This window comes from Oreochromis aureus, linkage group 22, assembly GCF_013358895.1.
Source record: "Oreochromis aureus strain Israel breed Guangdong linkage group 22, ZZ_aureus, whole genome shotgun sequence".
Classification (NCBI taxonomy): Eukaryota; Metazoa; Chordata; class Actinopteri; order Cichliformes; family Cichlidae; genus Oreochromis; species Oreochromis aureus.
In genome coordinates this window covers 17,326,429-17,354,155 of record NC_052962.1, presented here as the reverse complement: position 1 = coordinate 17,354,155, position 27,727 = coordinate 17,326,429, and the positions used below count along the sequence as shown (strand labels likewise).

General features: G+C 41.0%; 1 protein-coding gene across 2 annotated transcripts; it reads left to right on the top strand.

Annotated features, from left to right (window-relative positions):
• Positions 1–875: 875 nt before the first annotated feature.
• cpne4b (copine IVb) lies at positions 876–27,727 on the top strand. 2 transcript variants are annotated; one of them, XM_039605226.1, is made up of 16 exons: positions 876–1,162; positions 4,866–5,056; positions 9,775–9,954; positions 13,561–13,632; positions 13,920–13,994; positions 14,584–14,667; positions 14,763–14,852; positions 16,523–16,621; positions 16,908–16,994; positions 18,656–18,715; positions 18,810–18,943; positions 19,188–19,242; positions 19,477–19,528; positions 20,150–20,283; positions 20,704–20,940; positions 26,773–27,727. In XM_039605226.1, the coding sequence occupies exons 2-16, from the start codon at positions 4,886–4,888 to the stop codon at positions 26,902–26,904; spliced, it is 1,662 nt and encodes a 553-aa protein (XP_039461160.1). In that variant the 5' UTR covers positions 876–1,162; positions 4,866–4,885; the 3' UTR covers positions 26,905–27,727. The 2 variants fall into 2 exon arrangements, with proteins under 2 accessions (XP_039461160.1, XP_031585301.1); XM_031729441.2 differs by having other exon boundaries at positions 876–1,171.

Sequence of the window (27,727 nt, the reverse complement as noted above, 5' to 3'; positions counted from 1 at the left end):
AGGCTAATATATAACAAGTTTGGGCTATATGGAAATAACTGGGTTTCTTTTTCTCGTCATTTTGTTCCAAATAAATAATCGAGTTTCCAAAAGAAGCTAAAAAAAAATCCGTCTTTTAGACAAAATATCCTCTTAAATGTGCTGCATCCAGAATCAGTGCCTTGATTTGTGAATATTGTGGCACCAGGCCTAAGCCTATAAGGAGATAAAGCGATAATTCCGTGTAGGAATTGGATGGACTTCAAATCGACTGTTCAGGCCTTTAAAAGCTGCACAGCACAAAAATGAGCTAAACTAAACTAAACTAAGTTATAAAGACTTACAGCTTATTATTTAAACATTTCTTGTTTTAATTTAATTTCACACTTTTATTTGGGTAATTTATTTGCATGTAACAAACTAATCGGCTCGAAGAAAAGGTGTGTTATTTCACATTATATTAGTGAACTTCCACCTGCAAACGCTGCAAGGAGTTAAATCTTTATGCATTTGTAATTTCGTAAATAAAATACAATTTAAAAGCTAAAGTAATCGTAAGGATTTCTGCGTGCAACTCCCAGGAGGGAGAAGCAATAGTGGCCTGAATATAAAATGTGACTATTAGCAGCCAAATAGGCCTCACGCAGATTGAACGGCTCTCTGCTGGGCTCAGAGTGAACCTTCGACTGCCAAGCGGTCTCAGGTGTGTGGTCACCGCCTATTACAAAACCAGCGAGGCGCATCAGAGCTGAGAACCGTGCATGCGGTTCACGAGTGCGGCAGTTCATCACAGCAACCGTAAGATGGCGCCGACACACTGCAGTAGAAAGCCGCAGATCCCCGGGCACGGCGCTCTCTCAGTGGCCCCCGATGGAGCCAACGGATTACAAACTCCTGTTAAGTGGCGCACCGTCCTCCTCCTCCCCATCTTTCACCTAGAGTAAAGCCAGGCGGACGGAGCGCCTCCTTACCGAGCTCGAACTGTGGGAACTGGGAATCAGCGCTGACTGTCAGCGGCCAACCGGTCGAGCTCTGCAGTGTAGGGGGATAGAGAAGGAGGTGGTGTGAGGGAGAGAACATTATAGATAAAGACAGTGAGATGGGTCCGGAGGCTGTGAGGTATTCGTGATTGTCAAGTAAACGGCGGTGAAGTTCTCCTGCTCCGCACGGATCTTTTCTTCAGGTCGGTGAGGTGAGTTTTCTCTCTTTGCTGGAGCACCCAGGTGGTTAATGTCTCACTCACGGGTGGTGTGTGTTACAAATATCCGCCCCCGAATATTTTTCTGTATTGTCCTGCAAGTGACATATACGATGCGTGTGGTAATATAGAAAGAGGAGAACATGAACAGCTTGCGGGACTTTGTGGGTGCATGAATTGTTCTGAAGAATGAAACAACCCAGGGAGAAACTAATAAACCTACAAATACTATTAATTTTTTAACACAATTGTTATTCTAAAAAAAGGGAGTTGGGGTATTCTCTCTTTGAAATAGTGGAAACCACGGTGCAGCCTTCACTTATAAGCCACTGCTTTAATTGTATTCTCCTGGTGTGCTATAAGAGAAGATAACCTCTGTGAGAGGAAAAGATCCATCTCATTCCCCGGTCCCTCTCAATTTTCCTCTCTTCCCTCTGCTTCATTCTTTCTCACTTGCCTGCCTCACCATAGTTATTTCCCTCACTCCATCCCTCTAATCCTCCCCCCTTCTCACAACCTCTGTCTCCCTCACTCTCCCTATCCTCCTTCTCTGCCGGCTCTAATAACACTGCAAGTTTGCAGCACCAGAAATCTTCACTAGACTATAGCTTTTCCCAGTCCCAGCCAGCTTTTAGTTGAAAATGTCCCCTTCACCTCCAGTGGCTGATGGTCTTTAATTGGTTGCATAACATGCCACATGCCTCTTTAGGTTGTGCTGCTTGTGCAGTGGCTGTTACTCCCTTTGCTTGATAATCGATACGTAACGGAGCAATTACAGCACTTGAGTGTCAGGGACCTTTCTGTGACTGAATCATTGATGCCACATCAGTCACAGTCACTGTACACATGTGCATTTGTGGTGAGCGGCTACATGCACAGAGTCAAGAGTCATCAAGGCGCGAGCTCTAATGATGTTACTGTATATGCAGAAAAAGGCTGCTATAAGTTAGGTCATTTTTGCTCATGTGCTTTCTGTTAAATATTTGAAACAAGTTTCAAATTCTTTATTAGAACAAACATGAAAAATTATTACTGTATTCAAAGTGGGCTCTGTAACACATAAACCCTCTTGACAAAAACACTTGTATCACTCTGTGTTACCTTAATATCGCTGTAAACAAGATGGCAAATCATCGAAGCCATACTGAAAGATCTTGTGGTGAAGTGTGATATGAAAATTTGCTGTCACCTCTGGATATGTGCAACGCATGTGACAAGTGAGGCAGATTCTGCACGCCGCCCTCATACAGTAGATCTTGCTGGAGAAGTCTTCCACATCCACACTTCACTATCAGTGTCATCTGCTGTCAACCGGAACAGAGAGACATCTGCTCTTTCCCCCTCCCGCATGCACGCACGCACACACACACACGCACACACACACACACACACACACACACACACACACACACACACACACACACACACACACACACACACACACACACACACACACACACACACACACACACACATTATCAGGCCGTTATACATACACGTAGGCATGTACAGCTAACTACACGTCACTCACTCACGGGTCTGTTGTAAGTCACACACCTGCCCTTTGGCTCTCTCCTCCGTCCATTTGTCTGTATACAGCCCATTCGCTGTGCTCAGCTAAAAATAATCAGCACCACACACATGGAACATGAATTATGGAAGAAACGAAGGAAAGAGAGAGAGACATTCAGGTCAGAGTCAGACCCAATTCCAACAGCTTCACTCCCCAAGGACGACACTACTAGACCACTCCATTAATATGCAGTTTGTATCATCTACCGCATCAGACCTGTGGTTATCCTTTAGTTTGGACTAAGTGGACCGAGGCTGCCCAAGGGTTCACCCTAAAGCTTTATGCACATTACAGGCTGTGAAGCTGGATCCATACATTTTCATGTGATTAATTATGCATGTGATGCAGTGTTTCCAATATAACACTCATAAATCTAAAGCTTATTATAAATAAGTGTTAGCTTTACAACCAACATCAGCTGCTGTAACTTTTGAATAAAGAGCTTATATTGCTGCTTTGCATTTTCAATATGCTTGCTATTCTGTTATATATATGTATATATGTATATCAAGAATTATTCAAGATTTTTGGAAACAGTTTCTATAAAAAAGTTGCCCTCCTACTGTATATCCCTATATAATGTGTGGGCTTAACAAAGATGATATAATGGGAGCTTCATTGCTTCATTGCTAAGCCAAGGTTGACCTGCCCTGGTTGTAGCTTAAAAGAGTGGTATTGATCCTCTCATCGGACTATTGACAGGAAAGCAATTAGTTCCCAATATGTTGAAGTACTCCTTTAAAGACTCGGAAATGGTGGAAATGGGTGAAGAAATGCAGGGGAGTAAAGCCCACCATATCCCAGTACACATACAGTACTGCAGGTTAGGTGTATTTGAAAGATGAGATGGTTGTCATTTATTAACTTTCCAGCAGTGTATTTCATAAACTACTGAGTACAGCTGTTTATTCTGCTTCTTGTGCCAGAGACAGTATTGGCATTTCAACCAATGGAGTCAAAGCACTTATCCCGAGCATCTTTTTCCGCATTATCTTATGTAGAAAGTAAGAAAGTGCATCTCAAACAGGACACATAAATGCCAGTGTGGATATATGTGACATGCCAAATCAAGCCTTACTAATTTTGACTTTACAAGCTTGTACTTTAAGAACTTTAAAGGTGTAATTCCTCAAACAGGTTCAACACACTAATAAGGAGTGGCAAATCGAGTCTGCAGAACCCACACAGTCCTGAGAGTAACTTTAAACAAAACGCTCATGTGGGTGGTTGATTGATGCGTAGAGTTATCCCTTTGAACATGTTAAATATTATTCCGATCATTGCTGGTGTTGGAATAGAATAACTCACCTTGACTAAATGGAAGGTGGCAGATATATTTGGGCATTTTTTTTCTTTCTTTTTTTGTCGTAATGATGTGTCACATTCTTGCAGAGTGTAACTATAAGACGTGATTCATTATGAATGGTTCGTTTCACATGACTATGGCAAAAAAAGTTTTCAAAAAATCTCTTTGTCACAGTAATTAGATACTTGACAATATTCTATTTAGGGATGTGAACATTATACACGCGGCGGAAACCTGAGGAGAAACCCGGCAATATATTCTGGTTACTCAGCAAAGCTCACTGTATTCCTGTGAGCGTGCACACCAGTTTGTTTGCATGCATGTGCTTCCTTGTGTTCCTCAGCATTATGCATACATACATACATACATACATTATATTGTATATTTGCATTAACACTTGTAAATGGACTGCCGTGCAAATGTGTGTTAATGCTACACAATACATGTGCATTTGTGTGCATTTGTGGACCTTGCCTGTAATTCAGAGGTTTAGAGTCCCTGACCTTGAACAGTTTGAGAGCTGTTTGCTTAGTCAGGGCCACTGCATCTGCTCATGTCAAGGCAAAACAACAGTGATAATGTACTGCAGTGCATGTGATTTTTTCCTATCTATCTATCTATCTATCTATCTATCTATCTATCTATCTATCTATCTATCTATCTATCTATCTATCTATCTATCTATCTATCTATCTATCTATCTATCTATCTATCTATCTATCTATCTATCTATCTATCTATCTATCTATCTATCTAGTTACAAAGTACAAATCAACCCCATCTTTTCTTCTCTTTCTCTTTCATTTCAGTGTGTGATTGCGCGTTCAGCATGAGTAACATCTATGAGTCTGCAGAGGCCACGCTGGGCTTCATCAGCTCTCCGTGCCTGACCAAAGTGGAGCTGAGAGTGGCCTGCCGGGGGATCTCGGATCGTGACGCCCTTTCCAAACCTGACCCGTGTGTGGTGCTGAAGATGCAGTCACACGGCCAGTGGTTTGAGGTACAGTAATTGGGTGGGAGGAGGGGTGAGAGGTGCGCCGTGTAAATGTTTGATAGCCAGAAAATAGAGGTTTAATGGTCAGGCGGAGCCATCTGTGGAGTGTTTATTATTCTGAAGTGTCCTCTCTCGTGATGCTGATTCTACCCAGGGTAAGACACTCTGATAAGAGCTGCAGGTGTCTGAGAGTCTGTACGAGTCTGTACGTAGGCGCAGTTTCATATCTCATTGTTGTTCTGTTATAAATTAGATTGCTATTTCAACTATTGCTTTGGTGGATTATTTTCCTTTTACTCTTGTCGTGGGGGTCCACAGAGATGATTGAACAGCCCAGTGTTATTCACCTAGTAATATAACATTGTGACCTCTATATTTGGGCTTGAACACTTTCACAAATACTTTAACTTTGGTCTCTGTAATATTTTCTTTTGCTTCTAATACACACTTGACACATTTTTCATTTTCAGTAAAAGCCGTGTCACACTCTGCTCTACACACTTTGCCCATGACCTGATGTGTGTGACTGTGGGGCTCAAGTGCATTCATCATCTTTTCAGGTTCTGTGGCAAACAATTCCTTATGAATTTCTCCGCAGACAGCACTTGAAATTACTCAAGCATGTAATTGAATTCATGTTTGACTAAATGATTGCGTGTAATCAAGGACCCGAGCTATCATGCAGAGCTGTGATTGTGTCGCTAACCTTCCTCCTACTAAACTGAGAGTTATGTTTGGTTCTTATAAATTATGGATGTTAATCGTCAAAGAGGTCACCACAAAGCATGACTATTGTCGGCTGGGTTAAAGAGTTTATTTATCTATCCAAATATTTCTGTCATCTAGGAATTGAAAGTATAATCTTAAAGCACATTTTTTGCAGCATTTCCCAAAACAGCTCATACATGGAGCAACGTAATTAACCTTTAAAAGGCGTATGTCATGGTTTGTCTGGCCGGACTCAAACGTAGGACTCTGGAATGAAAGTTCATTGAGTTTATTTCCAGTGTTGGTGCAGCTAATGTTACATACAAAGTCTGTTTGAAGTGCTCAGTTCAAAAGTCCAATCAAAAAAATCAAATGGAAGAAGGTTTCCGTGAATCCAAGGCCATCCTAAGAAGAGACACATTAAAGCTTCGGCAAGTAAAGTGAAACAGAGACTTACAGCAAGGCCACATGGAAACTACTGCCATTATAACGCTCAGGCGAAGACTGATTGTCAGGTCACAGCTTAAATAGCAAACAGCTGATTGCTAGATGATCCAGGAGGATCCCGCCCCTGTAAGGCAGGTAAACACACTCACACACAGAGGAGCAAGCACACAAACAGAGAGAGAGAGAGAACAAAGGGGAGAAACAGTGGAGACGCAGAGGAGGACTGGAGGACCATGACACTGTAACTCACCCACAGCCTTTAATTCATGTATCGAAATGAGGCTTTTGTGTCAGTGAATGAGTCATCGCTACCAAAATAAAAAAGTTCTTTTGACAATGTGGAAAGCAAGGCGGTGAGAAGTTTAGATATTTTGTCAGGATGACGGTGGCCTTAAGAGGTGTCTTTTTCTCACCTTCACATTTCCTAACTGCCTGATTTTTAAAAATATTTTCACGTATTTTGACATTGAAGGGCCACTGATAGAAAATTTTATTTTTCCGAGAATAACTGACTTCTTGTTGACAAAATGAACGCAGATGACAAGAGCACAGGTTTTACAGTCATTGTAAAATACATGTAATGTGAGAGGAAACATATGTTGTATTAATGTAGGGTCTTTATCTTACAAAATAAAAGCACCTTGAGGCAACTGTTGCTGTGATTCGGCCCTATACACATATGATTGGATTGAAGTGTACAAAAATGAGGCAAACTATGATGACAGCAACGGAAAAAATGAACATTGACAGAAAGCTGCACAGATTAAAACATGTAAACTGTCCAAAAGTCTCAGCAAGTCTTGCCAATTAAATAAACGATTCTGCATGTAGTTTTACAATCATACAATTTGATCAAACTGTAGCACAAATAGCCTACTATTTGTGTACTGCTAAAAAAAATTAATGGAACTCTCCATTATTAAAGTACAAGAAAATTCTGGGAAACATAAACCATTAAAACATTAAAACCATTTTACATGCTTCAGTGTAAATGAAAATGACAACAGGTTTGCACCTGTTGGAGACACAACAAGAAGACCATCCCCAAATGTAGCAGAAGGTGGCCACAGACTATTGCTCCCTTGTTATTCTTCCTGACTGAGTTTTAGCTAGTTTTATAGTCCATCTCCTCCAGGATGGCACATTTAAGTTCATCCCTCAGCACAGTCTCAAGAGTGAGGAGGAGATAGCAGGAGACAGGCTGTTACATGAGGAGAGCTGGCCAGAGCTGTACAAGGGCATAAATCTAACCTTTGTGCATGGAGGACCATGAGGAGCGCTGCCAGAGCCCTACAAAATGACCTCCAGTCAGGTACTCGTGGATGTTTCTGGCCAAACTGTCAGAAACAGACTACTTGAGGGTGGGGTGAATTTCTGCTCACAGCCCAGCACTGTGCAGCTGGACAGCCCTTTTCAGCACTCCTCGTCCAATCGTCTGTCTCCTGTTATCGCCTCCACTCTCTTGAGATTGTGCCGGGAAATGCAGGAAAACTGGCATACACGTATGTGCCATCCTGAAGGACTACTTGTTCCTGAAATTATGGGCAGTTTTGCTCGTTTCTTTTACAGTAAGAAAAAGAAGCATTGTTTAACTTTATGCTTTAAAGTGTTTTTTTTTCCCCTCCACGACTCAGATGCTTTTCAAGCCTTTCAAATGCCATCTCATACTCACACACAAAGCATTTCTACTGAAGCCAAAGACATGCTGAAGACTCACAAGCGGCGACATCAGCGTTGAGATGAGGAATCAGGACAATGTTGCAAAAAAGAGGATCTTTGGTTATTTTTAGTTTTCTTTCCTCTGCCTTTGGGATGGACAGACATACAGTATATGGAGTGAACAGTGTTCCTTTTAAATATGTAGCTACACACACCCACGCATTCGTGCAGATCCTTCCACATTTGGTGCTACACTGTCCCACTCAGCAGATGTACGTTTACGTATGTAAATTCACACGTGGAACTCGTTTGCACAAACTGTCAGCGACACGGAAGCTGCACTCCCACACACACACACACACATATACACCACTTTCCTTTCCATTTTCCAAGATTGAGTGCTCTGAAAGTAGTGCATCATTATTCCTCCTTTGGAGACGCCACAAAAAGCTTTTGTACGGCACAGTGCTGCGTTTTTGTGCCATGCCTGCGCGTCTGTGTCTTCATGAGTGAGTGTATGCGTTACAGTAAGCCCCTTTTGCAGAAGTGTGGGAATGGGCCAGTGTTATCACTGCCCATCAGATCCAGAGTGTCTTAATTGGATAATTGTTGTGAGAGAGCGTGTTTAGGCCGCTGGGTGAGTGTGTGTTTGTGTGTTTATGTATTCATGTCTCTCGATGCTTTAATGAGTTGCCAGCATATTGAGAAAAGCATCAGGAAAAGGCCAGCATTTGTGTGTCTGTCGAGCCTGCTGGTGCGCTCTTCACTTTTGTCTGTGTTTGCGTGCGTTCGCGTGCCAGAGGGTTATCAGCCATAAAAGGGAGCCAGTCATTGCTGCTAGTGTTAGATAGGTTTTGTTGACAACGTCGCAACATACTTTTCTTTTTGCTTCCTAATCCTTTGAGCAGTCAGAGGGATGAAAATGTGAGATCAATGTTACAGCTGCAGTCAAATCTCTGTGTAATCAAACAGCTCGGGTGATTTTTAGTCATCACGAAAAATCAATAGCCGCAGTTCTCAAGTTGATAAGTGTAAACAATGTGGTAATGGCTATTTGTGGTTATTGCCGCAATTCTGAAAAGTCTGTTGAGGTTCGCAATCAATGCTCAGCGGCAGTGTTTCTGATGTACAATTTTCATACTTTAGTTCACTTTGGAAAGAGCATAAAAAATCCATTTAAAGTCAGACTGCCTGTAGTAAAAAGCACAGTGTTATGAAACTGCTTTTTCAGAAGAACCATAAATGATGTTCTTTAATGAAATTTCGTGAAAGCTTGAATCCAGTGTCCACGTGAAGAAGAATAATCAGGTTTTGCCGAACGTCTTGATATTGGTTTTCTTTTTTCACCAATGCACATAAAAGATCTCAGTGATATTGCTAAAGGTTACGAAGAGTTCATCAATTCAGATTCTGCTGTTTGAATAAACAAGTACTTATATAACCGAATCTGTAAAAAGGGGTACAACAAATATAAAAATCCGTAAATAGTGGTTACAGAGTTGCTATTTATTGTTTATCGTGATAGATAATGATGACCTAATAAAATGATAAATAACTGATTTTTTTTTAACAGGGGAAGTATTTTTCTATTTTTTCTTTCTTTTTCTATTTACCAGCTCTTTTATAATTTATGTAGCCCTCTGGATTCTTGCTGTGGCAAACATTTGCCAAGCATCTGTGTGATTTTCACAATAATCACTCTGGTGGGCTGCAGTGATTTTTACAGGAATGATTGCAGTCCATGATGATGTTTCTGAAACAAACGGAAATACCAAGTTTTCTGTTTTTAAGACATTTGGAACCACCAGAAGTAAAACTCACTGTTGCTTTCTCTACTTTAAGCTTTGTTCTATTAGGTGCCACAGATGCTTTAAACATAGTGTTGTGAAGCTGTTTGTGTGTGTTTGCAGGTGGACCGCACAGAGGTCATTCGCAGCAGCAGCGGCCCGGTTTTCTCCAAGATTTTCTTGGTGGATTATTACTTTGAGGAGGTCCAGAGGCTCCGCTTTGAACTTCACGACATCAGCTCCGGCAACAATGGCCTCCGTGATGCTGACTTCTTGGGAGCCATGGAGTGTACCTTAGGACAGGTCAGTGAGCGTCTTGATTGGATTGTGCACTCTAAAGGGAGAGCATGCATGAAGCAAGCAAGTCGATTGGGAAAAGAGGTGTGACTGATGAGTGCAAACATAAGTGAAACAGTCACAATACTTTACAAACTGTTATTCCTACTCTCACCCAGATGGAAGTTAAACAAAAATAACACATAGCTCCTATAAGTCAAGCTTAAATTAATTGAAAATTAAAGAGTGTGAGGTAGGTCAGTGAATGTGAGAGGAGTTCAGAAACAATCAGAAATGTGTGTGATGTGAGGTGAAAGCATGACAGAAATGCGCTCGTAACCTCCGAACTGGATTTACCGTGTGCATCGCAAACAGTAGGTGCAGTGAAAAGCATACAAATCTTCCTCGGATAAGAATCGTCTACTTGAGTATGCTCAGTCAGCTACTCCGTTAAAACCACCAGCAGGTGACGTAAATTATACTGATGATATCGTAACAAGGCTATTTTTTTCTCAAGAAACCTCAGGCCTTGGCATTTATGTGAGTGTAACTAAATAAGATTATTATTTTAGACCAAGGACGCCCACAGTGTCAGCAGCACTTCTTCCCCCCAGAAGGATAATTGCCCCAAACGCACCACAAAACCTGCTTAGAAACGGTTAAAGGAACGAAACAAAGAGCCTTAGACATTGACCTGGCATCCAAAACTCCCCAGATCCCAATCCAATCGGGCAACCATGGGATATATATGGAGGTCAAACTCAGCACACAACCTGCATGGCGCTAGAGATACCCTGCCTGCATTTTAGCGCCAGATGCCGCAGGCCATCCTTAGAGGTGCTGTATGCATGCCACACGAGGGAGACCTACACAGTATTAGGTTTCAATGACTAAAAAACAACTTCAGTTGTGGAAGGATGTCAGCTTTCAGCCTGAGTTCAGTTGATGCACTGTCTGCATTAACATGCTTTCTCTGTCCATGAGTGCTTCTGATAAAAAGCCCTGAGGGTGCCTGAACTGTTTTCAAAGCCTTTATATGTGCTTGTGCTAAACGATATAGCCTTGTTATTCACTTAATGGGTTTGTGCCTCTTTTAATGAAGAAGTTGTAATCAATATTTAAAGATTTGGTTTATTTGCATTCTTCACTCAATATCCAGGAGCATTTAAAAGAAAATTGTTATTGCACTACTACTCATTAACAATTTGAATAAGTGCATTTGAGGGAATTGCTATCTAATGTAATATTGAATGAAAGGAAATAGGATGTGCAGCCCAGTGTTTCCCTTATCTTTAATGTCAGGTCTGCGGTTAAAGGAAGTGTTTACTTTTTACTACTCATCAGAGACAGCATAGAGCTGGATGATGTATAACACTGACTTAAGGGTGTGAAAGCTTCTTAGAGAGGTTGTTTGGAAGCTATTGTTTATATAATCATATTATAACTCTGTTAATAACTGTATTTGAAAAAATACAGGTTATGTTTATCTTACATCATATCATTTGTAGCAATAGTGTGATCATTTTCCTTTTTCTGTGTACGATAGAAGCCCTGAATAGTTGCTAGAGCAAACGCTTGTTGCAGATGCATTGCATCAGTAATATTGTAACAGATATTGACATGTTGCATGTAAGCACTTATACCTGCTGTAAGACTTAATTCTGTTACAATCAATGTTGTTTTTTTCTGCTTTATTGGCAGAGCAAAAAACAAAACAAAACAAAAAAAGCAACCCTGACAGCACGTTGTAGGGAAACGGAAGCAATGAATAAATAAGGACAATGAATGAGATTCTAATTATTAAATGCCTCAGTAGTGCCAGGTAATGGTGTCTAAGGATAAGACCAAACATCTGAGTGCATGCCAATAATTTTCCCTGGACACACCGGCATTGCACACAAATGCAGTGTAGGTGTCACACAGGCGTGGATGGTTTCTTTAGTTGTGGCATTAGCATGCAGTGACAGTGTGATTGCAGTAGGTTGTCCACCTGATTTAATGCATTATATGTCATACCGGTCTATACGTCTATACACACTGTACCTCCATTAATATCTACAACAGTGCCTGTGTGTATTTGTGCATCAGGGTATTTGATGTAAGTGCAGTGCCTATTATATTAGGTGCAGTACTCACCTGCATGCCTAAAATATAATTTACTTTTTATCAACAATTCAGAGGAAGTCTGGGGTTCTGGGGTTTGACAAAAACACGAGCTGAAGTTTTGTTTGTTGTTTCCAGCTGCGAAGCAGTCTTCCCTCTGAGTTTATTAACAGCTTCATGCCGGCACCAGATTGGTCACGTCAGTGATTACTTATAATCATCTGTTATCCCTGACATGGAGATAGGATCTGCCAGGATCTATGTGAACCTTCTTTGTCAGCAACACAGACAGACTACTTGGTCTACTCGCACCGGGAACACACAATAAGCTTTCTTGATACAAAGGAAATTCTAAGTTGGGGATGTAGATATTTTCTAATGCGCGTGCATGTACGTGTACAAATGCCTTAGCTGTAGCAGGAAGGGGCTGTGTGTTAGTCGGTTGCTGTGTTTGACACATCATCGTGAGTGTGCATGCACTTGGCTGCCTGTGTAGCACGTTGTCAGGCTATGAAAGAGACTATGAAGTGCAGCTGAAGTAGAAAAAGGGAGAAATTGTGGTACCTTTGAAAGTCCTTGACAAAATAACACTACTATAAGATTTTCTGCTGGTATTACGACCACCATCATCGCCATCTTCACCACAGCAAATAACAATAAGGATAAATTGGTCGGGGAGAGTGCAAGCAGCAATCACTGCGACTTGCAGTGAAGCGGCGACAGAGCATCACCCAGGAGGCTCCAGAACTGGCTGGCAAAGTCAGTCACCCCAGGTCCACAGTATGTCTTTTGCCACCTTTTAATATTTTAATCATGAATACTATTCATATTACCATAGTTTCATGTTTTCATCTTGTTACTTCTTTTAATTTTTTAAAGATATTAATTTATTGCACCAGATGTTGGTTCTGTTTTGAATCATCCCGACACCCTGGAGGTTTGCTCGATGTCACTTTGCTCCCGTTCTTAAATGCTCTGAGATCCTGAGCAGTGAGGTTATTTTTTAGGGCTAGATTTATAAGAAATAGCCAGATTAAGTTGATAACTATGGTTTAAGGGGAGCAACATGGTGGCACAACCTTGTGAACCCTATGAACAAAATAAAATAGTTAATGCACAATGCATTGACAGTTTATTAATATTAGTGCCAAATGGGGCAGCTGTGGTTCAGGAGGTAGAGAAAGTCATCCAATAATCAGAAGCTTGCTGGCTTGATCCCCAGCTCCTCCAGTCCCCATGTGGATGCGTCCCAAATTGCCCCTGGTACATTCATTGGCATCTGAGTGCGTATGTGTAATAAATCAAACTGTATGGGTGTGTGTGAAAATTGGAAAATGTGGGTTATAGTGTAAAGCGAGTGGAAAGGCAGAATATAAATGCCAGCCAGCTAAAAAGTCAGATGTTTCAGCAGCTTTTAGAGACTCAAGTCAGAAGTAGAGTGAATATTTGACTTGTATTCTCCAGACAGACGCAAACTCTAAGCGGAGGCTGGAACATCTGAGGTGATTTTTTCCTTTCTTTTTGTTTCAGATTGTTTCACAGAGGAAACTGACTAAAGCTCTTCTCAAACAGGGAAACACTGCTGGAAAGTCTTCTATCACGGTATGGTATGGCACGAGGTCCAAAGTCAACCAAACCACGTTAAACACTCCTACACATGCAGAAATCACACACACACACACATAGACACGCACACACACACCACCTCTGTGCACTCAGACACCCTGAAGATAATTAATTTGATGATGTTGCCTGTTCAATCTGTGCTGTAGCTCATTTCCATCTCATTTTCTCTCACCTCCTTCTTACATCTCCGTGTCGATCTCTCTCTGTCTCCTTTTGCCTCCCAACCTTCCCTCTCCACCCTCACTCTCTGCCCCGCTGTATAGGTGACAGCTGAGGAATTGTCTGGAAATGACGATTACGTTGAACTCTCATTCAGTGCGCGTAAGCTGGACGATAAGGTTTGTGCACTTTCAAAAATACTCCGAAATGTTGAGGTTTTCCTTAAGATATGAGGGTAATTAATACTGAAGATGTGGGTCTGTGTGTGCATGCTGCCTGGTTGGTGTGTTCGTGTGTGTGTGTGCTTGGAGAAGTATGTGGGCAGAGCTGTGGGACTTGATTATGAAGAAACTCGCACAATACACACTAGTACAAGCTGGTATTAAAGGAGGCCTGCTGAGATAGGTGGGCACCCTTTTTCCCAATAACCCTCTTTTATCTCACCACCCCAACCACACACACCGATAACTATATTAATTTTCCAGCCGGCACATGTGCGCACATACACACACACACACACACACACACACACACACACACACGGACATGGATGACTAATCCAAACAAGTAGTGCCCTGGGGAAAAGATGGAAGGAAGCATGGGAGTGGTGGATAAATTGGAGAGGACAGGAAAGGGATAGGTGGAAGAAACAAAGAAGAAAGGGGGTTTAAAGGGGGTGAAATAATGATTCTGTTAGTGTTCGAATGATTTATGGTGATCAAAGGGAGTTCTGAGGGAATGCCTCACATGCATGTTTTCTCTCTGAAGGATTTCTTCAGCAAGTCAGACCCTTTCCTGGAGATTTTTAGAATAAATGATGACGGCACCGAGTCGCTTGTGCACAGAACCGAGGTAACTGCGCTCGCACATCCGTGGAGATGTAGGCAGCTGTTTTAGTTTGGAAATAAACAACAAGCGTGAATTGTCTTTGTATTTATTGTGCACAGACGGTCATGAACAACCTGAGCCCAGTTTGGAAATCCTTCAAAGTTTCCTTAAACACACTCTGCAGTGGAGACCACGACAGGGAGCTTAAGGTGAGTCTGGGAATATTTTTTCTGCAACAATCATAGTGGCCATGCAACTATTTAAGTTCCTCCAGTGAAATGCAAGGCTCGTTAAGAGGGCCGAAGCCAAGTAGCACCCGAGTGCTCACACAGCATCATCACCATCCCCCATTTTATTTATTTAAAACATAAAAAAAGAAATGCCGTTCATACAATAAATGCAGACAAAAACTTAAAATGACAATAAATAAGGTAGTTTTACCCTTTTTCACCTACGTACAAAACATGACATTAATGCAAAGGACAGCGGCACGTACAACCTTTGTCCCTTTCTCTTTTCAGTTCCAGGAGTTAAGTTCAGGTCAGGCGTTTTTATGATATCATTGTGTTATTTAAAAAGTCAGACGGGCGTTAAAGAGCTCAGTGGTTATCTTAAACTCTCGCCTTTACTTGTCAGAGGAGATCTCTTCGCCTTTTTGGAAGCAGTGGCCGCCACGTTCGCAGCGAACAGTTATTCTTTGGCATGAATAAACATGAGATTGTTCATTAAATATTCAGAGGTATCTTAACTCTGCGTGGCTCCTGACAGCGGGAGAAAGGGCTCGCACGCGCACGCACGCCGTCGGCTATGGTTTCCAGGGCTACCTGTTTCGAACAGTCAGAGCTTTAGTGAGAAATGGCAGGGCAGAGATTTCTATTCAGACAAGTGCTTTCTTTTCACCAGACTCTTAACTGACCAATGCATAAATGCATAACCCTCCTCTGCAGTGTCTCGCCGTCTCTTCCTTTGTACTTGAAATCGGCAAGGAGCCCATTTCTCCACCTCTTTACTTTTCTTTCTGTCCTTTCGCTGGTCTCTCTCTCTCTCTTTGTCAAACAGTTAGTATTCAGTGAATGGAACAGAGCTTCTTAATTTTTTCATTACTCTCTAGCACAGCTCTCAGCAGTTTGAAGTGGAAGCAAGGCTGCAAAAGCGAGCGCTCGCTTCCTCGTGCACACAAATTACTTTCGCAAACACAAACATGCATGCGGTCCGCAAACGATCACACACAAACATGCACGCACGCTTTAGGTGCGGGCTCTGAACAGCTTAAGTGGGAGACAGGAAATTAGGGGATTACAGCGAGTCATTGTTTTTAATCAAGCATTGCTGGATTGCTTCTGATCGCTGGTTGCTGGGGTGACCTCATGCAAGGAGGTTACAATACAAAACTGCACCGCTGAAGGACTCATTCACAGGCATTAGAGCTTCACAAAAGACCCGAGTTTTTTCAGTCCGTGTTAACATGTGTCTCTATTGACAAACCTTTTTGAATATCATTGATTGTAGTGACTTTGCAGGACAGCCTACATATGAGAGTCTTGTGCCATCCTTTCAAATGAAAGGACTGTGTCTTTATGATGTGCTTAGCTTTGCCCCGCTGACCCTCACTTGATTGAGGCAATTTGTCTTGCTTACTAGCTCCTAAGAGCGAGTCAAACTATTATGTCGAAAAAACACACACACAAGCTTAAGCCGCGTACCTCTCAGCATCCTCAGATTAATATTTCACCGCTCTGTTGCCCCCCCACCAACACCGCCTTATCAATCATTCAGCATGGCATTTCCCTGCATGCCTGCGAGTGCCTGTGTGTGTTCGTTTAGGTAACGGTGTTGCAGCTGTGCTCTAAATGAGTGAACATGTGTGTGTCTCTTCCAGTGCACAGTTTGGGACTGGGACTCCAATGGAAAACATGACTTCATCGGAGAGTTTCATACCACGTTTAAGGAGATGAGGGTAGAGCAGGAGGGCAAACAGGTGAGAAAATGCACGCTCAAGCTCCTGCACACGCTCACACGAGAGGAACAAAACAAGTAATGTTTACTCACTGACTCAGGGCCATAAATTCATTTATGCACTGTGATCCCATTTGCATCTCTGTCACTTTTATTCACATATCCTAAATAATCCTCATTTAAATAAAAGCAGAGCTCCTTTGTAATAGCTTCGCATCATTATGTAGCAAATACATAACGAGTCAAGCAAATTCCTTCTGCACTCCCTTGATACCATCTGCATAACTTGTGTGTATGTGTGCGCCTAGATCCAATGGGAATGCATCAACCCTAAATATCAGATGAAGAAGAAGAATTACAGAAACTCTGGCGTTGTCATTCTCAACCACTGTAAGGTGAGGTAAAGCTTTTTCTGTCTGCGTTCCCTCCTTTTTGTGTAACAAATGGTTATTTTCTTTATTAATTTAAATCTCAACTGACTGTTTGGGGGATTAATTGTTTGACTTTTAAAGCATCAGATAACAGTGAAAAAAAGGTGTGCCTTCTAATTGCTACTTTTTTCCTATTAATATTCATAGACCTAAATACACTATTTTTTACAATTATATTAAACAGAGAATGATAAATGCACAAACCTTATTATCATTGTGTTTCCGACTATAAATACATTTTATTTTGCTAGGAAAACGGGAAAAGTGTGCAGCACTTTATTGAAATTTGCAAATATACGTGGAAATGCACATATAAAGCAAAAACAGAGTTTGTGCAGTTCAATATTTGACAAAGCCTGAACTCTCTTAGATAAGCTTTCTTGTCATTTCTTTAAGTAGTCTTCAGAAATAGCAATTGTTCTTCTTCTTGAAGGGCATTTCAAAGCTCTTCTTTGGATGTTGACTGCCTTTTATTCCGTTCTCTGTCAAGATGATCCCACACTGCTTCAGTAATGTTGAGGTCCGGGCACTGGAGGCCAGTTCATGACTGATGGTGCTTTATTGTGTGTTTCTATCCTGGTATTCTTTTACTGCATTAGCAGTGTGTTTTGGATCATTGTCATGCTGAAAAATAAAACTGTTACCAATCAGATATTTTGATGGCACTCTTCTGTGTTCATAATTCCTTGAATTTTGATTCTCGATACCACTGGCTGAATGTAGTGCCATGACAGAGCCTCCTCCATGTTTTACAGAGGGTTGTAAACACTCACTGTTGTACCTCTCACCTGGCCTGATTACTTGAACTAAAACCTTACAATTTGAATTCATCACTTGAACCTGTTGCCACTGATTTTCAATCTACTTCTATTGTAATTTGGCACACCTCAGCCTTTTCACCCTATTTCGCTTCCTTAAGATTGGCTTCTTGGCAGTGATCCTTCCACTTAGACCATTTCTGGTGAGGTCTAAGTGAACGCTGGATGGATCAACTACAGGGCCAGATGCATTTCTTGGGTCCTGGGTCAGGTCTTTGCTGGATTTTTTCATACTTTTTAAAGACAGTAATTTTAGATACTGTTCATATGCAGATACTGTTAATGCCTCTTTGAAAAGCCTGGAGAAGTGTGAGAGAAACACATAAGAAAGTCTGGCTACTTGAAACAAAATATATATGACTGACAGGTGGCTCCAGACTTTTGCACAGTACTGTAACTATACAGACAAATGTCAGAGAAATTGCTATATTTGTATATAAAATGTATTTGTTTATTTTTTAATTATTTTCCCATTTAACAGCACTGACTGCATTATGTCCAGCTAATTTCTGTAGTGATCACCTGACTGTAGGTAGCACTTTCTGTCATAATCAGGCTGTCAATTCACCAATATAGGAAAAGAGCCCATTACATACTTTTAATAAGAAGCTTCTTGTTAAATATAATTTAAAAAAACAAACAAACAAACAAAAGAAATAACTGGAAAATGGGTGGAAAAAAATGGAAAATAAATAAACGAATAAATAAAAATGGGTAAATCCAATGGAGAAATTACTAGAAAAGTAAATAAATAGTATTAGTAAACTAGTAAATCAATAATATTATGGGTTCTTTTTTTCCTGACAGATTATTAAAATGTATTCCTTCCTGGATTACATCATGGGAGGCTGCCAGATTCAGTTCACAGTAAGTCCCCTCACATGTAATCTCTTTAATGTTTACATTAATGTGCCTGTTTGTGTCCGCCCATCCTGTGTGAGCGTGCGTGTTTCCATCTCAGGTGGCGATAGATTTTACAGCATCCAATGGAGATCCCAGAAACAGCTGCTCCCTCCACTACATCCACCCCTACCAGCCCAATGAGTACCTCAAAGCGCTGGTGGCTGTAGGAGAGATATGCCAAGACTATGACAGGTAGAATCCACTCCATCAATCATCGTTCCACCTAATGCTGACACAAGGGCATGCATCCAAACACAGACACACTCTGGATTTTCCCTCTGAGAATCAAATCCTTCCACAAAAGTCAGCATGAAAAAACCCCCCTCTTCATTTGCTTTATGAACCTCACAAAGCTTTTGTCCATTATTTTTACCCTTCTCTCTTTCCCTTATATTTCTTTTTTTCAATGAAATATGTCTGTTTTTTTTTTCTCCAGTGATAAGATGTTCCCTGCATTTGGATTTGGAGCTCTGATACCCCCTGACTTCAAGGTAGGACATTTGGGAGCATGCACGTGTGTGCAAAAGCAAAGGGCAGAGTGGGTGGGGTGGGTCTAGAGAATTTATATTTAGATTTGAGATCTTTTTGGAGGCTCAGCTTGCTTTTGATCAACATGAAAGGAGAATACATCTGTCAACCTGTAAATTGGACTGAATGCATCGTGCTGAGTGTGAGTGGTTTGTTGTGGCAGTAAAAAGGCCCTGTCTTTTCTGCCCTGCCTGAAGGTTTCACACGATTTTGCTGTGAACTTTGATGAGGACAATCCTGAATGTGCAGGTGAGCTACCCACACCCTTCTCCTTCCCCAAACACGGACACAGAGACGTACACACACTACTTCGCTTACTCAGGCTCGCGCAAACATTCGCATGCACAACCAAAGCAGTCCCCTGCATGCCTCTCATATCTCCCTTGCTGTCAGTCCCATATTCCTCCCTTTATATTTTTCCGTGATTTTTTCCCCCTGTTTTTGCTCCTCACAAATATGCACAGACATACGCATGCGTTCGAACACACAGGGACGCAAACGCAGCTGGGAGGTTTGTCACTATGCTGCTGGAAGTATTTCAGGCTCGCGGACACAGAGAAAAACAACACTAATCTGTATGTGTGAAATGGGCTTTTGTGCTCCTCTCTCCACATAGCTGACGTTCCCGCCGTGACAGCGCGTGTGTGTGTGTGTGTGTGCGCGCACGTGTCGTCCTGTGTTTGTGAGGATAATACGGGAATATTTTGCACAAAATGCTCGGTCACCTCACAGTGCGGTCACATACACAGACTCTGATTCATCTTAGCAGATGCTTTTGCAAGTATGAGAACTTTTGGCTCTCCAGGGTCAGGCAATAAACAGAAAAATGGCAGCAAAAACAACCCACGTGTGTGTGTGCGTGTGTTGCAGGGATCCAAGGTGTGGTGGAGGCCTATCAAAATTGCCTCCCTAAGATCCAGCTGTACGGGCCCACCAACATCGCTCCAATCATTCAGAAAGTGGCCTCCTCTGCCTCAGAGGAAATGCACACCAAAGAAGCCATGGTGAGAGAGAGAAAGATGGAGAAAAAAACCAAACTCATTTGGTCTTGTTATTGTGTCTGTTGATGTTTGCACTGGCACACATGGAGAGAAGCAAAAGACAAATAGTAATAAAAAGACAAAAAGGACTTAAAGGATGAATCAAAAAAGAAAAAAGATGAATTGAAAAGAACTTGGAGCGATTGATATTAATTTAATTCTGGTCATAAATTTTAGAGCAGAAATTCCTCTCTGACTTAATGCCTACTGCTTCTCTCTGGCTCTCTGGTGGATTAAAATGAGTTTTATTCAAATTAGCCCCTGACAAGAAGCCATTTTTAAAACACAAATTTAATTGAACATGTATTCCTCATTTCTCCCCCTTCCACCCACAAATACCCCTCCTTCCCCCCACCCCCGCCTCCTTTACCTATGTCCCACCAGGAATACTTCATCCTGCTAATCCTGACGGACGGCGTCATCACCGACATGGCCGACACGCGAGAGGCCATCGTGCACGCCTCTCACCTGCCCATGTCTGTCATCATTGTTGGTGTGGGCAACGCAGACTTCACAGACATGCAGATCCTGGACGGCGATGACGGGATTCTGCGTTCGCCCAAGGGCGAGCCTGTCCTCCGCGACATCGTCCAGTTTGTCCCTTTCAAGGACTTCAAGCATGTAAGTGGTGGTGGTTGGGAGGGTTTTTGATCAAAAAGCTCTGACTGGTTAATTTAGCACACAGGTGTCAAACTCCAGTCCTCGAGGACCGGTGTCCTGAAACTTTTACATGTGTCCCTGCTGCATCACTCCTGAATAAAATTAGGAGGTCATTGGCAACTTGACTCCATGCTGAGGTGGCATGCAGTCAACCCTAGTCAAGTAGATTTAAATACATGTATGTAAATGTAAGTGTTTGGAAAATTGTACTGCTAAAAGTATTTTTATTGCACCATGTTCATTCACGCATGAGCTGATGTAACATGAATCAAATGGCTGAATTGCCACCTCAGCATGCAGTCAAGTTCTGCAGTCTTGCTAATGAACTACTAATTTTATTCAGGTGTGTTGCAGCAGGGACACATGTAAAAGTTTGAGGACAACGACCCTCGAGGACTGGAGTTTGACGCCCCTGATTTAGCACCTTAAAGCTTTCTTAGCAACATTAAAGCATTGGAAATTTAAGGAGGGTACTGACATGGAGGGAAGAAGTTTTGATCACTACTAAAAAGGCTATAACTGTCACTCAGCTGGATATCCAGCTGTACTACTCCAACATTCAGTTATCCACAAATCCCATTCACTTTTATGCCTTGTGTCTAAAAGATCTTAATTATGATAGGGCTATTTTTACAGCAGACATTTAGAAAAAGAAACAGCAGGGGAGCACTAATGAGATTAATGGTAGTTTTGTGGTATTAAGGCACAGAGCCTTAATGTGATTAGTAACACCTGTGTATCCCTACTATTTCAAGTCAAAACAGTTGCTTTGAAGAGGGCCTATTTAAAGCACTGATGTTTTTTTATTTGTTTTTGCTTTTGTTTTTTACATTGGGAGGTATACGAGTCAGTCATGTCACATGCAGTATTAAATTAATGACTTGTAACAGTTTATTCTATAAAAGCTTTTTAGTTTAAACACATTTCAGTGGTGGCACGTCGATGTTTAGCGGTTTAGCGCTCACCTCACAGCAAGAAGGTCCTGGGCTGGAATCCTGGGGCCTTTCTGTGTGGATTGTAGACATTCTCCTCACATCAGCATGGGCTTCCTCCCACAGTTCAAATACATGCCTGGGGTTAGGCTAATTGGTGATTCTAAACTGGTTGTAGGTTGTTTGTCTCTGACTGCACTGCAACAGACCGTGCTACCTGTCCAGGAAGTACACCCTGTCACCCGATGACAGAATACAGCCCCTAGACTCTAGGGTTCAATACATTTTCAGTGCATTTAAATAATATATAATATAATATATATATGATATGCTATCTAAAACTCAAAATTAAGTATTTTAAGAAGATTTAAAAATGTTGTTTAAATTCTGGCAGAATTTTCTTTTTAGCTGTTGAAATAATCAAATACATAAATATCTTCTTTTGACTTCTCGCTTACTTACGAGGGCTCACCACAGCAGATGGATGCGCATATTTGATGTGGCACATTTTTACACTGGATGCCCTTCCTCTCTTCCTAACCCTCCCAGGGATTTGTACCTCCTCTGGGTGTCGAACAAGGAGGGGTTCACATGTTAGGTAAATGTGTTAACCACTACGCTACAGTGCCGCTCAGCATGTGTAATTACCAAAAGTTTGCTGTTGAGAGAATTAAAACTGTTTTGACCATCCAGTTTTATTGTTCTCAAATCCCAGGGTGACACAATCTGGCACATTCCATCGAACACAGGATTGTTTCGATTAAAAACAGTCACAAACGTCAACAGAAAGAAATGTCACTTAATTTTATTTTAGTTAATACATTTTCTTAATTTATTCTTATAAATTCTATTAATTTTCTTTAAAAATATTAAGAATAAACTGCAAATCATGGACTGAATAAATAATTTTATTATATATATATTTATGATATTTATATATTTATTTATTTATGATGCAGCGGGACACAGAAATATGCATGTCACGTCACTGACCCACATATGCATGTTTTTAAAGTAGATATAAGTACTGAATTGGTCTCAAGACACATTAATACTAAAAGATTTGGATCACGACTGGGGCAATAAAAAAAAACTGTTTGGGAGATCACTAATTATCCCCACATGAAGACAAGCTTCAGAACCTCAGCAGCTGTGCCTCCTTCTGAATAAATTATAGTTAATAAACATTTCCACTTCATTCCAATGAAAATGAATTCAAACATAGTTCTGTTATATTGCTGTACTCGATCTGACCAAACAGACTTGAGACTCAAAAACAAATATACAGTAAATGGCAATTAATCTCAAATAGCATGCAGAATGCAACAGTAACTTTCAAATAAAATCAGACGTCTCTCCCACTTTATGTGGTTTAAATAAGTGAGGGGATATAAAATTCTCATATTACATTATATTTTATGTAATATAATATGGAAAGGCAAGTGTAAACTGAGAAAAATGTGATAGGTAAAGTATGACAAGTAACAAAATTGCACAATAATAAAATGTAATTTAAGACTAAACAAAACAAAAACACAATCAGAAGAACACAAACGTTGTGTATATATTTGTGAGCACCAATTTCGGTGTTAGGTGTTGGGATTTTATTATTACTCTGAATTTCTGGCTTGTGTGTGGGGGATATGATGACAGTATTCGAGGGACTGAAAGTGTGACCGTGTGGGCGTAATGTGCTCGGTTTGCTCGTCAGAACTCATCAACTATTGGCTATCGGCCCTCTCTGTGTGTTTGTGTGTGCGTGTTTGTGTCCGCGCCGCCTGCGTGTGTCTCTGTCGTGGCATTAATTTTGCCTGCCTTTGACCAGATGTGTTTGGCTGGGTTCGTTATGGTGAGTTTGATCTATGACAAGTCAGGAAATTAAACAATTACACAGTAATAGAAGGAAGGAAGGAGTAGGAACATGCCGCACGAACGCGTATGAAGACAGAGAGAGACATACTGAGAGGAGAAGGAAGGGTGATGAAGAGTGGAGGATGTGAGACAGCCCATGGGTGGTGGTGGTGGTGCTGCTGGTGTTGGAAGGAGGTCAGCAAGAGACCGGAGCTAAAGACAAAAGGGAGCGAGGGAGTGTGTGACAGAGGTGGAGAGGTGATTTTCTGCTCTGTCGTTTCTTTTCAGAGGGGATTAGCAGGACGGAGCTGCTGGGTGACAGGCAGAGTGGGGGATAACAGGTAGATAGCAGCAGAGAGGAGAGAGCATGAGGCAGGGTGGAAATGAGAGGAGGAGGAGGAAGGGTGAGGAGGTTGGGGTGGGAGCACTTTGATGATGCATTGTCTCAGGGAATTATGTGAGACGGAGTACGACAGACTCTCTGACTTTGAGGATTCTGAAGTGTGAGTGCTGTGGCAGTATGTGTGTGTGCTCGTGTGCAACAATGTGTGTTAATACATGTGCTGGAAGAAAGGATAAGGATTTCTTTTCATTCTTTCTTCAGTAACATACACGATTATTTTAGATTTTACACATTTTTAAAAGACTTAATCAACTATCTACTCTTGTCATTCTTTATTAAGCATCTTCTTAATCTTTTTAATTTAGGGATTTATTTAGGGATTCACTTAATTAGACACAACTATTTAACTGTTGGTTAATACGAATATCTAATCTGCCAATCACATAGCAGCAACCCAATGCATTTACGCATGTAAACATGGTCAAGACAGCTTGCTGAAGTTCAAACTGAGCATCAGAATGTGGGGGGAAAAAGGTGACTTTGAACCTGGCATGGTTGTTGGTGCCAGACGGGCTGGTCTGAGTATTTTGGAAACTGCTCATCTACTGGGATTTTCTTGCACAACCATCTCTAGGGTTTACAGACAATAGTCTGAAAAAGAGAAAATATTCAGAACAGCCACATTGCTTTGAACCGAGATGAACGTAACTTAAATAAGCACTCGTTACAGAACAGGTCTGCAGAAGAACGGTGTTCATTTTGATTTAGTTTTAATCATATTCTTTTGAATACTAAGTCATTTAGTTTTAGTCATAATTTAGTCTATTTTTCTTATAGACCTAGTCTAGTTTTAGTCAACTAAATATCATAAGATTATTGTGGACTAACTCTAAAGTGGATTCAATTGACTAAAATATAAAGTGTAAAAGTTTGTCATGCTTTTACTCTGAAAGTTGCTCCACACGGTTTACAAAGCGTCTTATTTTCCTTGACATTAAATGCCATATATCCACTCTTTTCTTCTACCCAACTGTGGGTATTTTCTCATGTTTTCATAAAAAACGGGGAGCATGGGAGGGAGCCCCCCCCGTACCACCCGTTTGTCGGCAGCAGATGTAAATGTATGAGTTTAATCTTACTGCACAGGGAGATTATTTCTGATTGGATCACTTCCAAACTCCTCCCATCTTTCTGTACAGCTTAATCAGTTCTGATTGGATCTCATCTCTCCAGAAAATTTGTATCTTGTTTTTATTCATTGACGAAAGTGTTAATACAGTTCATCACGGTTTTTGTCGCTGTGCATTACTTTTTATTTAGTTATTGTCTTGGTTTCATCAGAAAAAAAAAGTTGTTGACGAAACTACGATGAAATTCACACTGCAGAGGAGCATATCTAAATGCACAATATGATGAAGCAGATGTGCTGCAGTAGCAGAAGACCGCACTGGGTGCTACTCCTGTTAGCTAAGAACAGGAAACTGATGGCAGAATTCACATAGGCTCACCAAAATTAGTAAGTAGAAGACTGCTGAAGTGTTGCCTGGTCTAATGAGCCTTGATTTCTCCTGAAGCATTCAGATGGTAGGGTCAGAATTTGCTGTAAACAACATGAAAGACTAGATCCCTCCCGCACTCTATCATTGGTTAAGGCTAGTGTAATGGTGTGTGGGATATTTTACTGGCACACTTAATACCGACTGTGCACCATTTAAATACCAAAGCCTGCCTGGTCTCCAGTAGAGCACCTTTGGGATGTGGTGCAACAGGATATTTGTATCATGAATGTATAACCCACAAATCTGCAGTACCTGATTGTGCTATCATGTCAATACAGATCAAAATGTGTGAAGAATGTTTTCAGCACATTGTTGAGTCCATGCCATTAAGAATTAAGGCAATTCTGAAGGAAAAATGGGGTTTCAACCCAGTACTAGCACAATGTACCTAGTGAAGTGGAATTAAGAGTGTATATGTTGAGTAGTAAGTAAAAAGGTCAAATAGAGATTTAAAAGCACTGTCCATAACTGACATGAACTACTCACCAAATCCCTTCGTATAACCTAACATCCCATCTAATCTTCACTTTGAATTTGGAGAAAATAAGATGATGACAGTCACGGAATGGTTTGACTTTCATGACTTTTACAGCAGGCATCCTGACAGCTCACATTAGATTAATAATGTCAAGTAAGTGAATTTGGCTTTGTTTGAAAATGTATTTCCACTCATATTTTTAAAGTGCTTCTCAGAAAGTTGCCACAGACTTTTGTGAGCCCACCCAAATTAAAAAAAAAGTAATTAAATCACATTAAAACATCGGAACAACTGGACTGTTTTCCACTGATGTACTTAGCAAGGTCTAATGTACATAGTTGGTTATTGTTGCAGCCTACTGAGTGCTTTTGTACAGGATGTGATGCACTTGTCTCTTAGGCCGTTTTACAGCATGGATGCAGTAAATATAAACCAGGCCAGGGTGTAACGGAACAGAAAGGTGAGGAGGGATGTTTTGAGGTTTTCAGATGAGCTTGTCTGGTCACATCAGTCTCACTGGTCTAAACCTTTGGCAGCATCAAGCTCAGCAGCATCCTCGACTCAGGCATGCATGGTGTTACTGGCGTATTAGTGACCTGTCTCCTCTTGTGTCTCTGTTTGTTTTTCCAGGCCTCCCCTGCTGCCCTTGCTAAGAGTGTTTTGGCAGAAGTCCCTAACCAGGTGGTAGATTACTACAACGCGAAAGGAATTAAACCCAAGTGCATGTCAGATTATGAGTCCACAAGAACCTTCAGCCCCTGACAATGGACTGCGTGCACACATACATACAATTACATATACATGTATGAATCCTATATCTACATTTAAGTACTGTATAAAACGTATACATGTCCAAAAGCACAAGCACACACATACACAAACAAACATGTACACAAAACAATACTACATACAGTAGACTAGCTCAGAGAATTAGCTCGTTCTGGTGATACAAATTGAACTACTCTGTTGATGACTATTGCATGTTTGGCCACAGTGGCATCACCTGGGAAATTAACTACTGTATTATCTACTGTACATTAAAAAAGGTATTTATAGAAATAAGAACAGTCTTCTGAAACAGCATGCATACGCAGACCTTAGCTCACTGGGGAAAAAAATGACACTCTTACCTTATTTAGATAACTAGCAAGTGCATAGACCAAACTATCTGTCAGCATAGAACCTAACATGTGAGATGCAAAACCCGAAATGCGTAGAATTAGCATTGCAAATGTTATTTATAGGATTGATAGCATTTCTGTTTGTGTACTGCATAAATGCATGCATAATTCAGCTCCTGTTAATTCCCCTTTTCTAGTAGTTGCTTGCTAGTTATGAAATAAAGTATCTCTGTCATTTGTGTAAGATTCGGGGTTGTCTTTGGTGTTTGGGGTTCTTTTCTACAGATTTGTTTGACATTTTGCTAAATGGAATGAACAACTGAATAATTGTAATAATTTCTTAATAACCTTCTTACATTGTAAAGAGTTTTGGGAGGATAGAAACGCTTGTGTGGTAGATACTCATCTGTGAGCTGAAAATGTTTTTTTCTTCTGTATTCTGCATGTTGATTATAATAAAGACC

Coding starts and splice junctions, on each gene's coding strand:
- cpne4b (XM_039605226.1), top strand. CDS start 4,886: ATGAGTAACATCTATGAGTCTGCAGAGGCCACGCTGGGCTTCATCAGC. Junction 13,995..14,583: donor CGCGTAAGCTGGACGATAAG/GTTTGTGCACTT, acceptor TTCTCTCTGAAG/GATTTCTTCAGCAAGTCAGA. Junction 14,853..16,522: donor ACCACGACAGGGAGCTTAAG/GTGAGTCTGGGA, acceptor TGTCTCTTCCAG/TGCACAGTTTGGGACTGGGA.